The sequence below is a fragment of the Carassius carassius genome, chromosome 7, assembly GCF_963082965.1.
Source record: "Carassius carassius chromosome 7, fCarCar2.1, whole genome shotgun sequence".
Classification (NCBI taxonomy): domain Eukaryota; kingdom Metazoa; phylum Chordata; class Actinopteri; order Cypriniformes; family Cyprinidae; genus Carassius; species Carassius carassius.
In genome coordinates, this window is record NC_081761.1 from 18,887,529 (window position 1) to 18,912,169 (window position 24,641).

The following is a 24,641-nucleotide window of genomic DNA, read 5'->3' on the forward strand; positions in this document are numbered from 1 at the left end:
CGTCGTTACTCTAGTTTGGTCTGAACTTGCCATGCTCTAGTGATGCGCGGGTTGTCTCATAACCCGCGGACCCCGGGTTTGGGCGTGTAAAGAAATTGTCACTGTATTTGAGGGGTGGCTTGGGGCGTGTTACGTCCGGAGCCAAAGTCTTTATTTATTTATATTTTCTTTTAATGTGTGTTTCTTCTTTCCATGTTTTTTCTTGGCTTCTCCTACTCAAACTGCCTGGCAGGTAGTTGATTGCTCCCAGCTGATCCTGCTTACCAAGCAAGAACGAGTCTGAATAAAAGCAGAGCTCCAGCTACCAGAGAAGAAAGAACGTTTCCCCAAGAGCTTTCTCCAGAGCGTTGTCTGTGTTCTGCACAGCCTGTTGTCTCAGTTGGTGGTTGTTGAGCTGCTTAGTGTTCTGCTTTGGTATTGTAGTTCATTGTTCATTGTTGTTCATTGTGATGTTCTTTAATACTTACCTTTTGTTAATTTAGTTTAAGAGATTTGTATTATCCTTCACTTTTTAGTTTATGTTGCTTGGTTTATAGCTGCTACTATTAACATCTCTTAGCGGCTACTTTAATGTTTGCCTACTTGTGTTTTGTTTACTATTTTGATTTGGAAGCTGTAGGGAGGTGGGTGCCATTTCTGTTTAACCCTGTTTTCTCCTGTTTTGGGGCTTGGAAGGGAGCTAGGGTACAAATCTGTTGTTATTTTTTTTTCTCGTTTCTTTGTTAGTATAGTTATAGGTCACTAACTCCAGTTAGATTGTTTTGTTTGTTGTTTTGGTCTTATCCTCTCCTGAAGATATCGCTTCCTTTTTTTGTGTGTACGTGTTCCACGAGCTGTGAAATAAAATCTTTTTCTGGACAACTTGTTGCTTGTGGTGCTGTGGCAGGACTCAGAGCAACGCTCTTTAAAATATTTTACTTTTGTTGCATCCACATTTACCCCTAGACTTATGCAGGACTTAACAGGCGAGTCATTAAAAACAAACAAACAAAAAAAATCCATATGTTGTAGTGTTGGGCGATATGGTTTTCTTTTTTCAGATCAGATTGACTATACACAATATTATCATTCATGGAGCAAGAGAAAGACTCTTTGTTCTTGTCATAGCATAACTATTTGGTGTTTTAAACCGCGCAGGTGCGCGAGAGAGAGCCTATGGAATCACCTATTATCGAAAAAAATACTTTCAAACATACTGAAACTAACGTTAAATATAAAAATACTGTATTTAAAACAGCTAGTTCATATATAGTCGGATGCGTCATATCGTACGTCCTGTGACAAATCTGCCACATCTGCGCACAAAAGTTATCAGTCTAAATGTTTTTGCAAAAGCAAGTTACAAATACCCTGGTGGCTAAGCCCCCGTCTTCCAATCCTAGTGACGTCCCTGGCTTTCGCAACGAAACACACAGTGTCTCCACGACAGGGTGGCAGCAACAACACTACAGCATGAATCATAGTTAAGCCTTCTTTCTTTGCGTGTACATTTGGGCAGTGTTATGCAAATCTTCCCACATCGTGACGTAGATATGTTGGGGAGTGTTAGAATAAGCCATTTTAGGAGGGCGTGGTTGACTTAACTTTTAAAAAGAATAACTCTTTGGATTTGAGACATTTGTTTTTGCAACTTTACAGATCTCTTTATGCACCAAGAGCTTGTAACACTCCAAAGAGAAAGGAAAATTTTTAAATCACGTATGACCCCTTTAAAGTTTTTCTTCAATGGGGACCAACAGGTTGAAGGTCCAAATTGCAGTTTGGCACATCTCAGAGCTAGTGTAAGACAAGCATTTGTGGTTAAAAAAATATATATAAATTGTTATATTTTGAAGCTGCATTGAAAAAGCTAATTTGACCTTTTACCCATTGTACCTGTCCTGGAATGTTTCCCTCAAAAACCTTATATTTCTTTTTGACTGAAGAAAGACTTGAACATCCTGAATGACATGGAGTCATGTAAATTATCAGGAAATTTTTGTGTTATTTTCAAAGAGAGAATTTATCATCACCTCATGCAGAGAGAACATTCAAAATCTGCACTGTCCAAAAGCTGTGACTGAACTTGCCTCCCCCCAGAAAAAGTAGGGAGAATTTTACGTGAAGATGCCTTATCTGGGAATGAAGCAAGTAGACAGAAACAGAGAGAGAGTGAGAGAGAGTGAGTGTGTGTTTGTACAACCTTTGTACAAGTCATAGATCTTAGTCAGATATTAATTATTCCTTCAAAATATTTGTTGTATTTTATATATATATATATATATATATATATACATACATACACACACACACACACACACATTTTTTCAATATAAATACATCATGCTTTTAAACCACATACCTTCTTTAAGCTGTTTTCTGGGTGGGTCAAAGGCCTTAACATCTTCGGTCCATTTCCTTTTTAGGACTGGCTGAGCAAAAAGTGAACTGAGGCCAACAGAGTTCACGTTTTCAGAGCTTTGTAAAATAGAAGAGTTCTCATCTTTGAACTTGCTGCAATTGAGTGTTGCTTCCTAACATACACAAACAAAAAAGTTTTAGATTTGATGGTGCTATGATTTATGCTATGAATCTAAAATTGCTTTGCAAAGCAAAATGTAATTTTGAAATGTTCAGTGTGACAATATCTCCATTGTAGCAATTCTGTGCAGTTGTTTAAATTAGTTGTATTTGAGCGCAGTAACCTTGGAGCAGCCTGCTTTGACTCCATCTCTAGGAAGAGAGGAGTGAAGAGAGTTGAGGAGGGATGAAGGTTTGATACAAGAGGTGGATCCAACTGGAAGGGGCTGCATGGACGTGGCCAGACCATTATTTGCAAAGACCGAAGAGAACATATGACTCAGGATCTGTAGATAGACAGAAAAACTTATACAAAAGTAATAATGAAAACTTGATAAATCAAAGAATCTAAGGGTTTAAACTTTAAAATTAACTAAAATTAGAAAACAAACCATTGAGAAACGGATCTGAGATTCACGAATAAATATATTTTAATGTACCTTTTGGGCCTCCAGTTTTACAGCAATCCAGTCAAATTTCAGAGCCAAACAGTAGAAATACTCTTGTAGAGCCTCCTCATTGCGGCCAGCGCTCCTAAACGCTGTAGCCTTAATGTAGTGAGCCTGGAAAGAGAGAGAGGAAAAAGAAATAAGTTTGGTAAAAGTAACTAAAGCCCAGCTATCATTAAATTAAAACTGACTAGACAGGTAAAATTATCCAAATTTTTTTTAACACAATGCCAATATTTGAAATATAGCTGCAAGCAGCAATAAAGAACCAAGTATGGAGCCACCACCCCATACTGTAGCTTCAGGATAAAGTGCAGTGCGTAATTTTTGGCTATGTTTATGGTTTACTTTTTTAGAATTTGCTATGTGAACATACATAGACACATCGAACACAATTGGTGAAGGCAAAATTGGTCCTATAAAGTCTCATACTTGTATTCTTAAGCAGTGGTGTAAAAAGTATAAAAGTAAATGCAAAATGGAAAAGCAGCATATACGTGTATATATACACACACACACACACACACACACACACACACACATATAAATACATACACACACACATATACATACAGGTGCATCTTAACAAATTATAATGTTGTGGAAATGTTCATTTATTTCAGTAATTCAACACAAATTGTGAAACTCGTATTAAATAAATTCAATGCACACAGACTGAAGTAGTTTAAGTCTTTTGTTCTTTTAATTGATGATTTTGGCTCACATTTAACAAAAACCCACCAATCTCAACAAATTTGAATACTTCATAAGACCAAAAAAAAAAAAGAAAAAAGAATTGTTAGCCTTCTGGAAAGTATGTTCATTTACTGTACATGTTTGCAATACTTGGTAGGGGCTCCTTTTGCTTTAATTACTGTCTCAATTCGGCGTGGCATGGAGGTGATCAGTTTGTGGCACTGCTGTGGTGGTATGGAAGACCAGGTTTCTTTGACAGTGGCCTTCAGCTCATCTGCATTTTTTGGTCTCTTGTTTCTCATTTTCCTCTTGACAATACCCCACAGATGCTCTATGGGGTTCAGGTCTGGTGAGTTTGCTGATCAGTCAAGCACACCAACACCACGGTCATTTAACCAACTTTTGGTGCTTTGCCAGTGTGGGCTGGTGCCAAATCCTACTGGAAAATGAAATCAGCATCTTCAAAAACCTGCTCAGCAGAAGTGCTCCAAAATGTATTGGTAAACGGGTGCAGTGACTTTGGTTTTCAAACAACACAATGGACCAACACCAGCAGATGACATTGCACCCCAAATCATCACAGACTGTGGAAACTTAACACTGGACTACAAGCAACTTGGGATATGAGCTTCTCCACCCTTCCTCCAGACTCTAGGACTTTGGTTTCCAAATGAAATACAAAACTTGCTCTCATCTGAAAAAAGGATTTTGGACCACTGGGCAACAGTCCGGTTCTTCTCCTTAGCCCAGGTAAGACGCCTCTGACATTGTCTGTGGTTCAGGAGAGGTTTAACGAGCCAACGAGTCTGCATTAAACTTTGCCACTGACACCTTTAGAGGCCTGTCTGAGCATCACCAGGAACTCCTCTTCATTCCTAGCTCGGACTCATAAGCTTCAAAAACATCTGTCACGATTGGTAAACCGTGGTCTCGGGTTTGCACTATGTGGGTGGAGTTTGTGTGTGTCTCTCGTCAGCACTGATTGTTTCATGTGGGCGTCTCTGTTAATTGTTCATCATCACCAGCTGCTACTCATTACCCGATCCCTATGACTCGTCTCTCGTTCCGGTTTCTCAGTATTCTTCTCTTCATTGGATCTTCTAAACCTCTGGAATCCCATCCACTCTTCACCACCACGGATTCTACTACTCACCCCCACGGATTGCTCATCTCAGTTCCTGTGTCACGCTCTCCTGCTGCATCTCCTCACCGCCACTTCCTGGATCACCATCAGACATCACTACTTCCTGGTTCACCGTCAGACATCGCCTCACTCACTTGTTGTTATTGCCATTATTCCTAGTGTATCTGACTATGTAAATAAATTCCTTTACTTATACTTACACTTGCTTCCTCACCCTGATTTACCCTGGTCACTCTGACCAGTCATGGAAGCAACAAGTTCCACATCACTTTCCGAATTCATCCACCCCAGTCACCCGCATGGATCAGCAGCAGGAGAGCATCGTCAACACCGGACGCGCTCTCCAAGCGCTGGTGACACAGGTGTCCGAGCTCACCCAGCAGATCCAACAGCTGACCACTCCCGATGTACCACCCATACGTCTGTTCCCCGGGCCTCCAAATACCTGCCGGAACCATGCCTTCCTGTTCCCGAGAACCACTCCGGTGTGCCCAACTACTGCAGAACATTCTTGAGCAAGTGTTCCATGCATTTCTCCCTGTAGCCTTGCACCTTCGAGACCGAGGAGTCCAAGGTGGCGTTCATGCTGACTCTGCTCTCCGGGAGGGCCGCCCTCTGGGGAACGGTGGTGTGGGAAAACCGAGACTCATGCTGCGCCTCGTTCCACTCCCTCTCAGAGGAGATGAAGAGGGTCTTCGACCGGGCCGTGGCCGGCAAGGAGGCAGTCTGAGAGCTTGCAGACCTCAAGCAAGGGAATTACTCCGTGGCGGACTACTCCATCAAGTTCCGCACCTTGGCGGCCGCGTGCAAGTGGAATGAGGAGGTGCAGTGGGATATGTTCCTGCAAGGGATCACACGTGTACGTGTTCACAAGGAGATCTACCTACTCAAGTTACCAACCAGCCTCAACGGGCTCATCGACTTGGCGCTCCGTGTGGATGCTGTCCCATAGAGTTAGTTCCAGGTAAGTCCCCGCCTAAGAGCAAGCTTTACTCTCTTTCCGTTATTGAGAGGGAGGCCATGGAGAAATATATTTCTGATTCTCTAGCATCGAGGTTCATCTGCCCTTCCTCTTCTTCAGTGGGGGCGGGATTCTTTTTTGTTGGTAAGAAGGATGGTTCTCTGCGAGCTTGTATTGATTACTGAGAGCTGAACAACATCACAGTACTTTGAATACTTGGTGATGCCGTTCGGGCTCTCCAACTCGCCAACGGTTTTCCAAGCACTCGTTAATGATGTCTTGAGAAACATGGTAGATCAGTTTATATATGTTTACCTGGATGACATACTGATTTTTTCCTCGTCTCTCCAGGAACATGTGCAACACGTCAGACGAGTGCTCCAGAGGTTACTAGAGAATGGGCTTTTTATCAAGGCGGAGAAATGTGTATTTCAAGCACAGTCTGTTCCCTTCCTAGGTTACATTGTCTTGACTGAGGGAATAGGTATGGATCCTGACAAGGTAAAGGCTGTGATAGATTGGCCAAGTCCAGATTCCCGTAAGGCCCTACAGCGGTTTCTGGGGTTCGCCAATTTTTATCTGCGTTTTATTCGCAATTTCAGCCAACTAGTCTCACCTCTGACCACCTTGACCTCCCCCAGTACTACGTTCAGGTGGTCTAATACAGCCGAGACTGTATTTTCCAACCTCAAGAGCCGCTTCGTTTCGGCTCCAATCTTAGTCGCCCCTGATCTCACATGTCAGTTCGTGGTGGAGGTCGACGCATCATAGGTGGGAGTAGTTGCAGTTCTTTCCCAACGTGCTGCCTCAGATGACAAGATGCATCCATGTGCATTCTTTTCCCATTGTTTATCTCCTGCCGAACGTAAATTATGATATTGGTAACAGAGAATTGTTGCCCGTCAAATTAGCATTGGAGGAGTGGCGTCATTGGTTGGAGGGGTCGGGGGTACCTTTCATCGTCTGGACCGATCATAAGAATTTTGAATATATTAGAACTGCCAAAAGACTCAACTCAAGGCACTCCAGGCAACTCGATGGGCACTTTTTTTTCGGTCGTTTTGATTTTTGTCTATCGTACCCCCCGGGTTCCAAGAACGTCAAACCCGATTCTTTGTCACGTATTTTTTATCTATCCGAACGCCCGGTGACTTCAGAGTGTATTTTACCTGAGATAATAGTCATCTCATCACTCATATGGGAGGTCGAATCGAAGGTTAAGATGACCTTAGAAGGGGTAACGCCTCCGCCCCGGGTGCCCACAGAATCGCTTGTTCGTTCCGGAGGAGCAAAAGCAGTTTTTCTGTGGGACATGATGGAGAATACGACGTGAAGTGACATGGTGCATGTGAGTACCACAGAAAAAAACCTCATCATCAAGAAACCAAATGGTTGGTTTTTCAATAAACCAAATGACCCACAGGTTGACAAAGTTTCGGCAGCAGAAGTGACGAGCATTCATCATGCCGTACATCACACACATTAATATTGCTCTACTGACTGCAGTAACAAGATAGCCCTAGTAATTTTTCCAGATTCTAAAATAGCTAAGAAAAAAGCTGTATAAACTTTTTACTTCTACCCATTACATTTAAACGTAATTATCTGTACTTTCTACTTCTTACATTTTAAAAAAAAGCTCGTTACTTTAGTTTCGGATTTTTTCTTTTCTTTTTTCCAACGCCAGATAGACTGATTTCATTGGATGAGGCACAGAAACCCATAACATTCATAAATGTCATTGGTGTGTGGGCTGTCCATCTTTTCTTTGCATGACACGAAACGAAGTGCTCATTCAAACTGCGGCAAATGTGTCAGAGATTCAGTTGGCAAGAGCATGATGTCTGGCGAAATGTCCGAAGCATCTGAAAGCACAGGCGAGAACTTTGGTAGTAGTTCTAGTGATGGCGAACAGCAAAACCTTCCACATCCCTGGCCTTACCTCAAAGAATTGTTTGAAATCGTTGAGAACAAAAACGACGGCGAATGCACTGCAAACTTTGTGAACCAAAGAACCATGTACTTTTGGCTTTCAAGAACTCTCCTCTCTCTCAGGTAAGCTGTTTTCTTTGTTATTATTATATTAATTCATTTTAGAGTAGGCCAAGGCTAATATTGGTCGATTTACAATGTTTGCTTTTGCTTATGTATTAGGGGTGGAACGGTACATGTATTATCGTATTGAACCGAAACGATACGGGCGTCACGATTCAGTGCATGAATATACACAGACAATATACAAGGTATAAAAATAAATAAAACTCGCGTGTAAATTAATTAATCTAACGTGGACGTACTGTTAGATACGGGGGTTTTTTAGGGACACCTAATCTGTAGCGCCGAGAGAGAGAGAGAGAGAGAGAGAGAGAGAGAGAGAGAGATAGCTGCGATCGTAAATTCAAAGTGTTTACTTATATTTGTGTGTGTGTGTGTGTGTGTGTGTGAGGGGTGCGGGAGCGCGATCGGACAGTGTAAACATAAGAACATACTCCGTCATTTTGTTTATACAGGGCATCATTCACACTGCAAGTGTTTGTTACGGTTAATTCATTTTAAGGAAAACAAATATATTAATCTGAAATGGTAGCAAATTAATTTTCAATTAATTCAGGTAAAAATGACATATCTCAAGGTCTTTTTATTAATTTAATTAATAAACTAATTATATAAAACTATTGTCAGTGCACTACAAATAAACTGGTTCTATGCCTTTACTTTATTAATAAAACTTATTTTAAAAATACAAGGCTTAAATAATTTATTTTACTTTGGTGGTATAGCCTGAGACATGCACAAGCATTCTGCATTTTTGTTTTGCTTTTCCCTCCATTGTACCGAACCGTGATGTCTGAACTGAGGTATGAACCGAACCGTGACTTCTGTGTAACTTTCTACTCCTAGTATGTATCAGTGGTACCCACAAGAAATGTGTTAGTTAGGTTAGGTGCTATTCATATCAGCCCTTTGTCACATTTGTTTTGAGTGGCCCTGTTGGTTTCAATGCGGTTTAAATTCAATGCTTTGAGGTCATGCCTATTCTTTCTAGGGCTGTAGCTATCGAATATTTTAGTAATCAAGTATTCTACAAAAAAATCCATCGAGTAATCGGATAAAATGTGTTTTTGCTTAATTAAAGTGCAATATTAATTATGCAAGAGAAAACGATACTCTTGGGTCTCTTAAAATGAACAACTAAGTTTCCTTTATTAGAAAAAATATATTTGTATTTTTTAAATGCATAGAATGCAATGCATATATCAAAAATAAACATTTAATTACTACCCATTGTTTCTTTGTCTGTACTTGTACTGTGAACAATGACAAAGTTGACAGATGAATTAAGTGCATTTAAGTGCCATTCAGTTGGGGTTTTAAATAAAGCATTTTCTGAAATGCACATTAAACATTAAACACATAAAACATTAATTTAATTAATCTTTCAATTATTGAAAATTAAGCAAACTTAACTTTTTGGTAAACAAAGGGGATATTATGGAGGAATTATTGGGTCAGATTATAAACTAAAAGTCTTAAACCAAAACTAAAAATATAAATTTGAAACTTAAAGTCAAAGTCGAAAATTAATTTGGTATTTAGGATTGGGCATTTGGTATTTAGGATAGGGCATTTTGTATTTAGGATTGGGCATTTTCTATTTAGGGTTGGGCATTTGGTCATTTAGCCATTTAGGATTTAGGGTTGGGCATTTAGGATTGGGAATTTGGTATTTAGGATTGGGCATTTAATCATTTAGCCATTTAGGATTGAGGATTGGGGATTTGGGGATTTAGGATTGGGCATTTGAAGATTTAGGATTGTGACAATGCTGAAAAAGTAATTTAGAGACGTGCTGGTCTCTCTACGTGGTCTCGTACTCTATCGCATACGTTGTCAGTGTTGTGCGCTTGCTTAGACCTTTGTTGTGATGTTCTACGCGAACACTGTTCCTCCTCCTCCCCCTTCTGCTTCATCTCTAATAGCTGACGACTTTGCAACGTTTTCATTAATAAAATTAAACACATTAGTGCACAATTTTCCACACCACAATCAGTCAAGCTCATTTCACCAGCAAACATACACTCATTTACATCCTTCTCTTCACTCTCTGAGGCAGAAATCTCAAAACTCCTCAAAAACCTTTCTAATCACCCTACTACTTGCCCACTTGATCCTATTCCATCTCATCTCCTTCAAGCCATTTCTCCTGCAGTTGTACCTGCACTCACTCACATCATCAACACATCCCTCCACACTGGTGTTTTTCACTCATCATTTAGACAGGCACGTATAACTCCACTACTTAACAAACCCAACCTCAACCCATCTCTTTTAGAGAACTACAGACCAGTTTCCCTTCTTCCTTTCATTGCAAAAACACTTGAACGAGCTGTGTTCAACCAAGTCTCTACATCTCACACACAACAACCTCCATGACAGCAACCAATCTGGCTTCAGAAGTGGACATTCAACTGAGACAGCCTTGCTGTCAGTTGTTGAAGCTCTAAGACTGGCAAGAGCAGAATCCAAATCTTCAGTACTTATTCTGCTTGATCTGTCCGCTGCTTTTGACATGGTTAACCACCAGATCCTCCTATCAACCCTACTGGCAAAAGGTATCTCAGGAACCACAATTCAATGGCTTGAGTCTTACCTATCAGATAGGTCCTTCAAAGCATCTTGGAGAGGTGAGGCGTCCAAGTCACAACATCTAACTACTGGGGTGCCTCAGGGCTCAGTTCTTGTACCATTTCTCTTCTCTGTCTACATGGCATCATTAGGTTCTGTCATTCAGAAACATGGCTTTTCATACCACTGCTATGCTGATGACACTTTCAACTCAACCTTGCCAAGACAGAACTGCTTGTGATTCCAGCAAGCCTATCGTTTCATCACAATTTCACCATCAAGTTAGGCACATCAACCATAACTCCTTCAAATACAGCTAGAAGCCTCGGAGTTATGATTGATGATCAGCTGACTTTCTCAGACCACATTGCTAAAACTGTCCGATCCTGCAGACTTGCTTTATTTAACATCAAGAAGATCAAGCCCTTTCTTTCGGAACATGCTGCACAACTCCTTGTTCAAGCTCTTGTTCTTTCCAGGCTGGACTATTGCAATGCCCTCTTGGCAGGTCTTCCAGCCAATTATATCAAACCTTATAATTCATTCAGAATGCGGCAGCAAGATTAATTTTTAATGAGCCAAAAAGAATACACGTCACACCTCTGTTTATCAATTTGCACTGGCTTCCAATAGCTGCTCGCGTAAAATTCAAGGCATTGATGTTTGCCTACAAAACTACCACTGGCTCTGCACTCATTTACCTAAATTTGTTACTTCAGACTTATGTGCCCACTAGAGTTCTGCAAGTGAACGTCGCTTGATTGTGCCATCCCCAAAAAAAAATAAAAAAAAAATTATGCATTTAAGCAGACGCTTTTATCCAAAGCGACTTACAGGCAAATACATGATCACTGAGCTCCCGCTGATCGCACGGAGCTAGTCTCCGAAATTGGCGAAATAAATTTTTAAATAGGCTCTGTCTTTATAAATAAACTGCAGATTTGAGTTTTAAACAACTACATTCTCGTCTGAAATACTTTTAAAAGTACATTTCATGACACGAAAATTATTACGAATAAATGGTGTGTGGACGAAAATGCCTTGATGTCAGAGGAGAATGGGCAGACTGGTTAGAGATGATAGAAAGGCAACAGTAACTTAAATAACCACTCTTTAGAACCAAGTTATGCAGAATACAATCTCTGAACACACAACACGTTGAACCCTGAAGCAGATGGGCTACAGCAACAAAAAAACATACCAGGTGCTGCTCCTGTCAGCTCAGAATAGGAAACGGAGGCTACAATTCACACAGGCTCATCAAACAACAGAAGATTGGAAAAACGTTGTCTGGTCGGTCTGAAGAGTCTCGATTTCTGCAGCGACATTCAGATGGTAGGGTCAGAATTTGGAGTAAAGAACATGAAAGCATGGATCCATCCCATCTTGTCCCAATGGTTCAGGCTGCTGGTGTGGAGGATTTTTTCTTGGCACACTTTGGGTCCCTTAGTATCAATTGAGCATTGTTTAAATTTTTTAATTCCACAGTCTACCTGAGTATTGTATTTTTTTAGCATAAATTAATGAATTTGATAAATAGATAATCATTATTATAACTGAATTTATAGATAAAATGTAAGAATTTTAAATGAGAGTATTAGTGAGATTAGGTGGAAAACGCCCTCTATACGCCCTCTATAAAAGGAAAAAAAAAAAAGAAAAAGAAAAAAAAACATTCCTTTATGACTACAGTGTACCCATCTTCTGATGGCTACTTCCAGCGGGATAATACACCATGTCACAAAGCTCAGATAATCTCAGACTGGTTTCTTGAACATGACAATGAGTTCACTTTACTAAATTGGCCTCCAGAGTCACCAGATCTCAATCCAATAGAGCAGCTTTAGGATGAGGTAAAACAGGAGATTTATATCTTGCAAATCTACAGCCACTGCGTGATGCTATCATGTCAATATGGACCAAAATCTCTAAGGAATGTTTTCAACACCTTGTTGAATGTATGGCACAAAGAATTAAGGCAGTTCTAAAGGCAAAAGTGGGTCCAACCTGTTACTAGCAAGGTGTACCTAATAAAGTGGCCAATAAGTGTATACAATAGCTATATCCAATATTCACCACTCTAAAATGTAATAAAATCAGAATAATACTTGAGTTTTGGTGTTAACATAGGCTAGTTATTTTTGGTTACTCATGTTTTAATCATGTTACTTGTCTGACGTTAAAGGGATAGTTCATTTTCAAATTAAATTTTGGTATGTTTTAGCTTACCTCAAGGACATCCAAGATGTAGTTTTCTCTGTTTCCTCAGTATTTCCCATTTTGATATTTTTAGGTCCAACCGTTCTTGTCTGTGACTCACATAATGGATGTCTATGGTCACCACCTCAAAGAGCATGCACAGAGGAGTCAAAATTAAACAATTCCCCATCGTAAGTACACATTGATGACCTAAGACACGAAACGAGCGGATTGTGTAAGAAAACGAACAGTATTTATATCGTTTTTACCTCTTGTACACAACCACGTCCAACTGATCTGAGTTCGCGAGTGCTTCCCGATGTGACGTGCGCGTGCGCGCTCTGGCTTTAGTCTGCGCACGCGCGGAAAGCGGCGGAAGCGATCTCTCGCGCGTGTACATCACTCATTGTTTACACTTACTGCCTATGGTTTACACAGATTTCGGAAGTATTACCTTTCACTGTGAAGATCTAAACATATTTAGACGTACAGGAAATTGCAATGGAAGACGATTTCAATATATCCATAGACAACGTTGAATTTTTTTCACAACCATATTTATTTGAAACAGAATACACAGACCAAGTACTCAGGAGCGATCCGCTGCAGGAGCACATCTTCAAGCCTCAGAGACAGAGATCTCTTCAAAATTGGTGGTGTTTTAGTAGCAAGTGTTGTGAGATGCCAACAGAAGTAGAGAGCATATCTTGTCACGAATGGAACAACTACAAGATGACGAGAGGACATTGACAGTATCACATCACACACCTGCCTGACTGAAGATCCTGATTTTTCTCCGCTGTTGAGACGCAGCGTTTTGCACGTTGTGTTTAGTTTGCCACGTATAAACTGGAGGCGACGTCCAATGCCAGAGGGACCCAATGGCACGCTGTCAATAGAGTGAGTAATGTGTTGTATTTTTATTATAAACGCAACGATTATAGGGTGCATTATTAACATTAATTTATTACAATTACTGCATTATATTTCAGACAGTGCAGATTGAAAGCGTAGCTTGTGGTAAACAATGAGTGATGTGCATGCGCGAGACATCACATCCGGGGCTTTCCGCGCTTGCACAGACTAAAGCCAGAGCGCGCACGCACGTCATATCAGGAAGCACTCGGGAACTCAGATCAGTTGGACGTGGTTGTGTACAAAAGGTAAAAAAATATATAAATACTGTTCGTTTTCTTAAACAAACTGCTCGTTTCTTGTATTAGGTCATCAAAGTGTACTTATGATGGGGAATTGTTTAATTTTGACTCCTCTTTGCATGCTCTTTGAGGTGGTGACCATAGACATCCATTATGTGAGTCACAGACAAGAACGGTTGGACCTAAAAATATCAAAATGGGAAATACTGAGGAAACAAAGAAACCTACATCTTGGATGTCCTTGAGGTAAGCTAAAACATATCAAAATTTAATTTGAAAGTGAACTATCCCTTTAATGTCGAGCTTTGGAGTCTATGTGCCTCAGCCCCGGCACAATTGAAACCCTGCAATATATATGAGACTACATTAGTTCTACATTATATATGTATTTTAATATCTCCATTGTTCTCCAGTTTTCAGTCAGAATGATGGCTCCTGTGTGAACGTTATAGGCCTATTATATACCCAGAGCTTGGTAGTAACTGATTATGTGTAATCTAGATTAGGCTACAAACTCTAATTACAAGCGCTTAATTTTTGGAATTTGATTAAGTTACATTTTAAAATACTTGTAATCAGACTACAGTTACTTTTTTATGGATTCCATGATGACATTCACACAATATAAATAAATTAATCCTCATTTATTGATTCTCTCTAATTCCTCTTTTAGAACTTTTAAATGTTCCTTTCTAAAATGGTCTACCACTTATATTCACTCAGAAAGTCTTCCATTCGCATAGAGATCAGTCATTAGTCAGGTGGCTACACAGCATTTGACCAATGGATTTACTAAATTTATTTCAGGTTTAAGAAGTGTTTCAACATTTAAATTCAGTTTCAGAGAAGTGGTCATAATACAGTATAACAGGTTTAATAACATTTATTTTATAACAAAAATAACTAAACATTTAAATACAATTAAGCAATACAGAAAAAGATGTTGTTAAGTTAACCCTCTGGAGTCTAAGGGTATTTTTGGGGCCTGGAGAAGTTTTGTCATGCCCTGACATTTGTGCTTCTTTCAGTTTCTTATAAATATCTAAATGGGTAAAGTCTAATCTCACTGTAATCAGCACAAACTGGGCTATAATAATATGTGAGCAGCATGTATGTACATGATTGTATTTTTGAGAAAAAAAATATTATGCGTGGTTAGTGAAAAACTAAAAATGTTAAATCACTTGAATAAGGCAATAAAACACAAAGAACAATGGTTCCCGGGATTTTTGAGAACTGGAGCTTGTAGCCTAGAATTTTTCTTTCTAAATGATGTGAAAATCATCTTGTTTACACACTTAAAGAAAACAATATATGGATTTAAATTTTCTAAGACACTTTTTGTTGGTAAAAGTCATGCGAGTAGGCGTCAACTATCATGAATATCATTGTGATTTAAACCTGAGAAGACAAAAGCCTGCATAATGAGCTGCATAATGAGCCTTTCAGACAGCTGTGTGTCTGAGAGGGGACGAGTTACACGAAAGAATGTGAGGACAAAATAAATCAATATAATTTTATGTTTGTAATTTATTTAGAATTTATTTAATTATCCCACAACATAATTTAATATCCACTTGGGGGAGCAGTTAAACAGTTTATTCGGAACAATCAAAGCTGACTTTCAAACCAATTTTTTTGCATCATTACTCCAGTCACACAATCCTTCAGAAATACTTTTAACAATCTGATTTTCTACAAAAAATAAATAAAATGTATTGTTATTATTATTATTATTAATGTTGAAAAGAGCTGAGAATATTTTTCAGGTTTTTTAGGGGGAATAAATTGAAAGAACAGCATTGGTTGTTACATTTGTTACAGTTATCTTTATTTGTTACATTTATATTATTTACATCAAGCTTTTGAATGGTATAGTATTGTATATTGTTACTGAAACTTCATAATATTTCACTTGATTATACATTTAGTCAGGAATTATAGTTTGGAAAAGTGTAACTAGTAAAAAGTTTACACGTTATGTGAAAACTAGTACAAGTATATAAATAAATAAGAGACGTACTCATGTTTATGATCTCTGCTGAATAAAGTGCTACATTCTTTTTTTTTCAGATGAAATCTATTTTTCAAATCCTCAACCACATCGCATCTTTTTGGGGTGAATTATGTCTTATTCCTCTCATTGCGAAGCAAACAGTAAAATAAAAAAACTTGAAGAACAGTCTTGCTGCTTTTTCTTCTGTGTGGGCATATTCAAGCCGCGCGCTTCAGTTTGAATCTGAATAGCGCATTCGGCGTTGGGGCTTGTCTCATTAAAAGATAATGAAGAGAGACGTGAAAAACGGACATCGCGTGGTTTTCATATGGATTACTTTATCACAGAATATTTGTTTTCGGCGGCACTTGTTTAGTTTAAAAGTAGACATATCAAGCTTTCTATAGATATCTCTCTCATGTCTCTTCGTTGAGTATTCACAAAGTTACAGTTTATTTTAATGACGTGTTTGTAAATGAAGATCAGCGCAGACAAAGGCTGCAGACAGCACACCTTGTTTGTTATCTTTATTTTATAAGTGCACAAAGTTTTGTTGTTATTATGTCTGTATCCAAAGAAAAATAGACCCTTTACAGATTCGATTGATGTATTGCTCTTATCTGTACGATTAAAACTGAAAGGGTAATTTAAGTTCTTTTCAGGGTTATCAGGAGAAAATGACTCATAACGCATATACACGTTAATCGACTCCAGAGGGTTAAACGTTTTACACAGATTAAAGTACAAAAGAACTATAAAGACCAATAGGTATTACTTTACAATACGACCATTAGTTAACCATTAACATTCACAATGAGCAATAGCTACATTTGCTACCGAAGTTATACATTTTTGTTGAAATATACAAGTCTTAGTTCATGTTAGTTTATGAAATAACATCGTTGCAACTTTCGATTTTAACAAGTTATTAAATATTGGAATACCTAAGATTAATGAATATTCAGAAGAATTTTTAATTGGCAGTTTATGTTAACTAATGAATTAACTTATGTTAACTAATGAAGCCCTAATATAAAGAGTGAATGAACAATAAAGAACACTTTCAAACAATATCTAGGGCATGTTGTAGTCCAGATTAAAATGTAAAAATAAAAAAGAACACTTTCAAACAATATCTAGGGCATGTTGTAGTCCAGATTAAAATGTTAAAAAAAAGTTAAAAGTTAAAATAAATAGCCTATTAAGTCAAAATATTTAAGTATTTGGTGCTGTTATAAACATCATAGCCAATCCACAAATCTAAATGGCTATTTAAAATACATTTTAAAAAGTAGTGCAGCTGATTTATTTATGGGGTTTCTAGGGTAAAGGCTGCATTTTCTGCAGTTTAGCACCATCTGCTGCCAGTGAGTGGATGTGCGTTCATTCAGCACTTCTCTCACGTGTTCCCACATGTGCTTCTCATGAGTGCTTGTTTACATCAGAGCGCACACACATCTTTTAAGCAGTATACAGCAGTGTTGTGCATTTTGGACAGTTGATGGGAAAAGTATTCTTAAAATGCATTCCAAATTATGAATGATTTGTAATATATAATTATTCACAGTATTTAGAAGGGCCCACATAACAATATTGTGCAATATTATTACAGAATACCGGCACATGTCTATTCACAAATTCTTATTTCTTATTTGCAGACGTTCTAAAACTCTTTGTCCTCTGAATCTTTTTCACCTAACATATTTACTTTAAAGGGGTGATCAATCAGGAATTCTGTGAAATACAATGTCTCCCTTTGCACTGAACTTTGAGCAACGTAACTTTGCAGATGTTTTTATGCACACATTACACACTAAAGTTAAAGTGAAATCATAATCAGTGTTTATTAAGTGTTTAATAAGTTTATTTATATAGCACATTTTGTACACAATGGTAATTCAAAGTGCTTTACTTGAAACTGAAATTAGTAATTAGCCTAAAACAAGAAACTAATAAATTAAACCTGCAAAATTTAGCTAAATTTTTGAAACTCTAAAGAATGGACGGATTAATAAACCGTCCTCATGATCAAACTCAAGTTATCTCATTATAAACAACAAAATGCACACAATGTAAAAAAGAGCTTCATTAACTGACAACATAAGTGTTTTTAAAGGGAGCCTACTTTACTTGCTTTTAGTGCTGGCGATAGCAGTCACTGTCTATGTCTACACCAGACGCGAGAGTTGTCATCCATGCCCCACTGCGCTAAAAGTGTGTCTAAACTTGATGACATCACACTACAGTGTCAAATTATCTGAATGTAGTGTCAGTACATTTCGTCATAAACAGAACGAGCATCAGTTCACTGATGGGGATCTTGTCCAGTGTATCCATCACTGGGTTCTGTTGTCTTTTGTTGGATCGCGCCACTCGTGTCCGGTGTAGACCTGGCGTGCGTTTTTTAATGGGTTATGTTACAGCCCTGCTTGTTTTTAATATTTTTATTAAATATCTGTATTGACTTCATGATCACATCATCGTATTATTTACTGCCATGCGACCTACAAAAGTAAGGCTTGGCGAGCCGAGCAACGAGCATTGCTGCAGCCGGTTGCTTTTGGTGGATGTGCTGTGCGTGTGCTGCCACAGTCGTCTTCATTTCGTCGGGTGAAACATCTCTCTCACTCGGCAGCAGAGTCTTGTGAGTGGAGCAGCAACAACTTCCTCTCCGCACTCAGAGCATCAGCTCCGTGAAACGAGAAATACCGATCCGCCTTCACTCCGTGGATAAAGTATTTCAGTATGTTTGAAATGTTATGTTCATAACTTAGCCTATAAAAAAAATAAAAATAACAGGAGTATTTAATCTGCTTTCTAGTGTCCAAAGTTTGTTTGTGAGAAAAAGAACAGTACATTTTTGTCAGTTATTTTATCTAAACAGATCGATGAATTTCTTTAAGATTTCAAAATCAGATACTACTGATAATATAGTAGCACTGTAAGATCATTTGTTTGAATGCATTATTGCTAAAGCCATTGCGTGTGAATGTACTGTATCTGTTTAAAATCATGCTTTAACCTGAAAATAATCAGTAAAAGAAACAGTAAACTCCTTAGCCTTTAACATACCGCTCAACTCTTGCAGTCATTATAACCTTCTGATCAAGCCATAGCTAAATATGTTTAATATGTTTAATTCTCAGCACATAGAGACTTTTTCACCTAGATATCACACTATAGAAACTGTGTCTGTTCCCCGAACTAGAAAATACGAAAAATGTCCAAACCAAGTTAAGATTAACAATTTAATTGAGGTTCAACAAATAAAAAACAGAAGCAATATGGATAAACAAATGATAAAGCTTGGCTTATTGAATATTGAAACTTTAATTGAGGACAGTAAAAATGTTAGGGCTCTAGATACGGCTTTGGATGCGTCTAGCTCAGGGATTCCTGTACATTGTTCGGTTCCGGAAACAGAGCCCCAGCAGCAGGGCAACTGGGTGACGGTGAGGCAGCGTAGTCGTGGGTCAAAACACCGCTCTTCTGTTCCGATCAAAACATTAAACAGGTTCTCCCCACTCAGTGATGCACCCACTGAGAAACCTGATGAAAGTGCTCTAGTTATTGGTGATTCTATTGTACGGAACGTGAATATAGAGACACCAGCCACCATAGTCAAATGTTTACCGGGAGCCAGAGTGCCTGACATCTTGGCAAATTTAAAAGTGCTGGCTAATGCTAAACGTAAATACAGTAAGATTGTTATTCATGCCGGCGCTAATGATGTTCGACTTCGCCAGTCGGAGATCACTAAAAATAACATTAAAGAGGTGTGTGAACTTGCAAGCACGATGTCAGACACTGTAATATGCTCTGGTCCCCTCCCTGCTTACCGTGGTGATGAGATGCATAGCAGATTGTCATCACTCAATGGCTGGATGTCTAAGTGGTGCCCACAAAATAACATAGGTTTCATAGACAATTGGACGAGCTTTTGGGGCAGACCTGACCTGTTTAAAAGAGATGGTCTTCATCCCTCCTGGGGTGGCGCCACTCTTCTCTCTAGAAATATGGCAAATAGTCTTAGTGTTTATACTTGACTAACTGGGGCCCAGGTCAGGAAGCAGACAGACTGGCTAAACCGACCGTCTGCTAGCTGCCTCCCGTCACAGAGGTCAGTTAATTCTCAGCACATAGAGACTTTTTCACCTAGATATCACACTATAGAGACTGTGTCTGTTCCCCGAACTAGAAAAAACAAAAAACGTCCAAACCAAGTTAAGATTAACAATTTAATTGAGGTTCAACAAATAAAAAACAGAAGCAATATGGATAAACAAATGATAAAGCTTGGCTTATTGAATATCAGATCCCTTTCTACGAAAACACTTTTTGTAAATAATATGATCACTGATCATAATATAGATGTACTCTGTTTGACAGAAACCTGGCTAAAACCTGATGATTACATTATTTTAAATGAGTCCACCCCCCAAGATTACTGTTATAAACATGAGCCACGTCTAAAAGGCAAAGGTGGAGGTGTTGCTTCAATTTATAACAACGTTTTCAGGATTTCTCAGAGGGCAGGCTACAATTATAACTCGTTTGAAGTAATGGTACTTCATATAACATTATCCAAAGAAACAAATGTTAATGATAAATCCCCTGTTATGTTTGTACTGGCTACTGTATACAGGCCACCAGGGCACCATACAGACTTTATTAAAGAGTTTGGTGATTTTACATCTGAGTTAGTTCTGGCTGCAGATAAAGTTTTAATAGTTGGTGATTTTAATATCCATGTTGATAATGAAAACGATGCATTGGGATCAGCATTTATAGACATTCTGAACTCTATTGGTGTTAGACAACACGTTTCAGGACCTACTCATTGTCGAAATCATACTCTAGATTTAATACTGTCACATGGAATTGATGTTGATGGTGTTGAAATTATTCAGCCAAGTGATGATATCTCAGATCATTATTTAGTTCTTTGCAAAATTCATATAGCCAAAATTGTAAATTCTACTTCTTGTTACAAGTATGGAACAACCATCACTTCTAACACAAAAGACTGCTTTTTAAGTTATCTTCCTGATGTATCCAAATTCCTTAGCATATCCAAAACCTCAGAACAACTTGATGATGTAACAGAAACTATGGACTCTCTCTTTTCTAGCACTTTAAATAAAGTTGCTCCTTTACGCTTAAGGAAGGTTAAGGAAAACAGTTTGACAGCATGGTATAATGAGCATACTCGCACCCTAAAGAGAGCAGCCCGAAAAATGGAGCGCAGCTGGAGGAAAACAAAACTAGAGGTATTTCGTATTGCTTGGCGGGAAAGTAACATATCCTACAGAAAAGCATTAAAAACTGCTAGATCCGATTACTTTTCTTCTCTTTTAGAAGAAAACAAACATAACCCCAGGTATTTATTCAATACAGTGGCTAAATTAACGAAAAATAAAGCCTTAACAAGTGTTGACATTTCCCAACACCACAGCAGTAATGAGTTTATGAACTACTTTACTTCTAAAATCGATACTATTAGAGATAAAATTGCATCCATTCAGCCGTCAGCTACAGTATCACATCAGACAGTGCACTATAGACACCCTGAGGAACAGTTCCACTCATTCTCTACCATAGGAGAGGAAGAATTGTATAAACTTGTTAAATCATCTAAACCAACAACATGTATGTTAGACCCTATACCATCTAAGCTCCTGAAAGAGGTGCTTCCAGAAGTCATAGATCCTCTTCTGACTATTATTAATTCCTCATTGTCATTAGGACATGTCCCCAAAACCTTCAAACTGGCTGTTATTAAGCCTCTCATCAAAAAAACCACAACTTGACCCCAAAGAACTAGTTAATTATAGACCAATCTCAAATCTCCCTTTTCTGTCCAAGATACTAGAAAAGGTGGTATCCACACAATTATATTCCTTCTTAGAGAAAAATGGTATATGTGAGGATTTCCAGTCAGGATTTAGACCGTATCATAGTACTGAGACTGCTCTTCTTAGAGTTACAAATGATCTGCTCTTATCATCTGATCGTGGGTGTATCTCTCTATTAGTTTTATTGGATCTTAGTGCTGCGTTTGACACAATTGACCACACCATTCTTTTGCATAGACTTGAATACTTTGTTGGCATCAGTGGAAGTGCATTAGCATGGTTTAAATCGTACTTATATGACCGCCATCAGTTCGTAGCAGTGAATGAAGATGTATCTTATCGATCACAAGTGCAGTATGGAGTACCTCAAGGCTCAGTACTAGGGCCGCTACTCTTCACGCTTTATATGTTACCCTTGGGAGATATCATCAGGAAACATGGTGTTAGCTTTCACTGTTATGCTGATGATACTCAGCTCTATATTTCTTCGCAGCCCGGTGAAACACACCAATTTGAAAAACTAATGGATTGCATAGTCGATATAAAAAACTGGATAACGAGTAATTTCTTACTGCTAAATTCTGAAAAAACAGAGGTGTTAATTATAGGACCTAAAAACTCTGCTTGTAATAACCTAGAACACTGTCTAAGACTTGATGGTTGCTCTGTCAATTCTTTGTCATCAGTTAGGAACCTAGGTGTGCTACTTGATCGCAATCTTTCCTTAGAAAGCCACGTTTCTAGCATTTGTAAAACTGCATTTTTCCATCTCAAAAATATATCTAAATTACGGCCTATGCTCTCAATGTCAAATGCAGAAATGTTAATCCATGCATTTATGACCTCAAGGTTAGATTATTGTAATGCTTTATTGGGTGGTTGTTCTGCATGCTTAGTAAACAAACTACAGCTAGTCGAAAATGCAGCAGCAAGAGTTCTTACTAGAACCAGGAAGTATGACCATATTAGCCCGGTCCTGTCAACACTGCACTGGCTCCCTATCAAGCATCGCATAGATTTTAAAATATTGCTTATTACTTATAAAGCCCTGAATGGTTTAGCACCTCAGTATTTGAATGAGCTCCTTTTACATTATAATCCTCTACGTCCGCTACGTTCTCAAAACTCAGGCAATTTGATAATACCTAGAATATCAAAATCAACTGCAGGCGGCAGATCCTTTTCCTATTTGGCGCCCAAACTCTGGAATAACCTACCTAACATTGTTCGGGAGGCAGACACACTCTTGCAGTTTAAATCTAGATTAAAGACCCATCTCTTTAACCTGGCATACACATAACATACTAATATGCTTTTATTATCCAAATCCGTTAAAGGATTTTTAGGCTGCATTAATTAGGTAAACCGGAACCGGAAACACTTCCCATAACAACCTATGTACTTGCTACATCATTAGAAGAATGGCATCTACGCTAATATTTGTCTGTTTCTCTCTTGTTCCGAGGTCACCGTGGCCACCAGATCCAGTCTGTGTCCAGATCAGAGGGTCACTGCAGTCACCCGGATCCAGTACGTATCCAGACCAGATGCTGGATCAGCACCTAGAAAGGACCTCTACATCCCTGAAAGACAGCGGAGACCAGGACAACTAGAGCCCCAGATACAGATCCCCTGTAAAGACCTTGTCTCAGAGGAGCACCAGGACAAGACCACAGGAAACAGATGATTCTTCTGCACAATCTGACTTTGCTGCAGCCTGGAATTGAACTACTGGTTTCGTCTGGTCAGAGGAGAACTGGCCCCCCAACTGAGCCTGGTTTCTCCCAAGGTTTTTTTCTCCATTCTGTCACCGATGGAGTTTCGGTTCCTTGCCGCTGTCGCCTCTGGCTTGCTTAGTTGGGGACACTTCATCTACAGCGATATCGTTGACTTGATTGCAAATAAATGCACAGACACTATTTAACTGAACAGAGATGACATAACTGAATCCAATGATAAACGGCCTTTAACTATCATTTTTGCATTATTGACACTGTTTTCCTAATGAATGTTGTTCAGTTGCTTTGACGCAATGTATTTTGTTTAAAGCGCTATATAAATAAAGGTGACATTGACATTGACAATATCAGATCCCTTTCTACGAAAACACTTTTTGTAAATAATATGATCACTGATCATAATATAGATGTACTCTGTTTGACAGAAACCTGGCTAAAACCTGATGATTACATTATTTTAAATGAGTCCACCCCCCAAGGACACTGTTATAAACATGAGCCGCGTCTAAAAGGCAAAGGTTAAAAGGAGGTGTTGCTTCAATTTATAACAATGTTTTCTGGATTTCTCAGAGGGCAGGCTTTAAGTATAACTCGTTTGAAGTAATTGTGCTTCATTTAACATTATCCAGAGAAACAAATGTTAATGATAAATCCCCTGTTATGTTTGTACTGGCTACTGTATACAGGCCACCAAGTCACCATACAGACTTTATTAAAGAGTTTGGTGATTTTACATCCGAGTTAGTTCTGGCTGCAGATAAAGTTTTAATAGTTGGTGATTTTAATATCCATGTTGATAATGAAAAAGATGCATTAGGATCAGCATTTATAGACATTCTGAACTCTATTGGTGTTAGACAACACGTTTCAGGACCTACTCATTGTCGAAATCATACTCTAGATTTAATACTGTCACATGGAATTGATGTTGATAGTGTTGAAATTATTCAGCCAAGTGATGATATTTTAAAATATTGCTTATTACTTATAAAGCCCTGAATGGTTTAGCACCTCAGTATTTGAATGAGCTCCTTTTACATTATAATCCTCTACATCCGCTACGTTCTCAAAACTCAGGCAATTTGATAATACCTAGAATATCAAAATCAACTGCAGGCGGCAGATCCTTTTCCTATTTGGCACCTAAACTCTGGAATAACCTACCTAACATTGTTCGGGAGGCAGACACACTCTTGCAGTTTAAATCTAGATTAAAGACCCATCTCTTTAACCTGGCATACACATAACATACTAATATGC

At 38.6% G+C, this 24,641-nt stretch overlaps 1 protein-coding gene and 1 long non-coding RNA gene across 5 annotated transcripts in view; one reads left to right on the forward strand and one right to left on the reverse strand.

Annotated features, from left to right (window-relative positions):
• Positions 1-24,641, forward strand: part of LOC132143662 (uncharacterized) — a 939,337-nt gene that overhangs the window by 854,982 nt on the left and 59,714 nt on the right. The window lies entirely within an intron of this gene.
• LOC132143661 (LON peptidase N-terminal domain and RING finger protein 2-like) overlaps positions 1-24,641 on the reverse strand; it is a 141,087-nt gene that overhangs the window by 30,459 nt on the left and 85,987 nt on the right. For all 4 annotated transcript variants that reach the window (XM_059554081.1, XM_059554084.1, XM_059554083.1 and 1 more), the window contains exons 4-7: positions 3,000-3,122; positions 2,685-2,846; positions 2,342-2,513; positions 2,013-2,115 (exon numbers count right to left, since the gene is read on the reverse strand). In XM_059554081.1, coding sequence (XP_059410064.1) covers positions 2,013-2,115; positions 2,342-2,513; positions 2,685-2,846; positions 3,000-3,122 — 560 coding nt within the window. The remainder of the gene's footprint in view (positions 1-2,012; positions 2,116-2,341; positions 2,514-2,684; positions 2,847-2,999; positions 3,123-24,641) is intronic.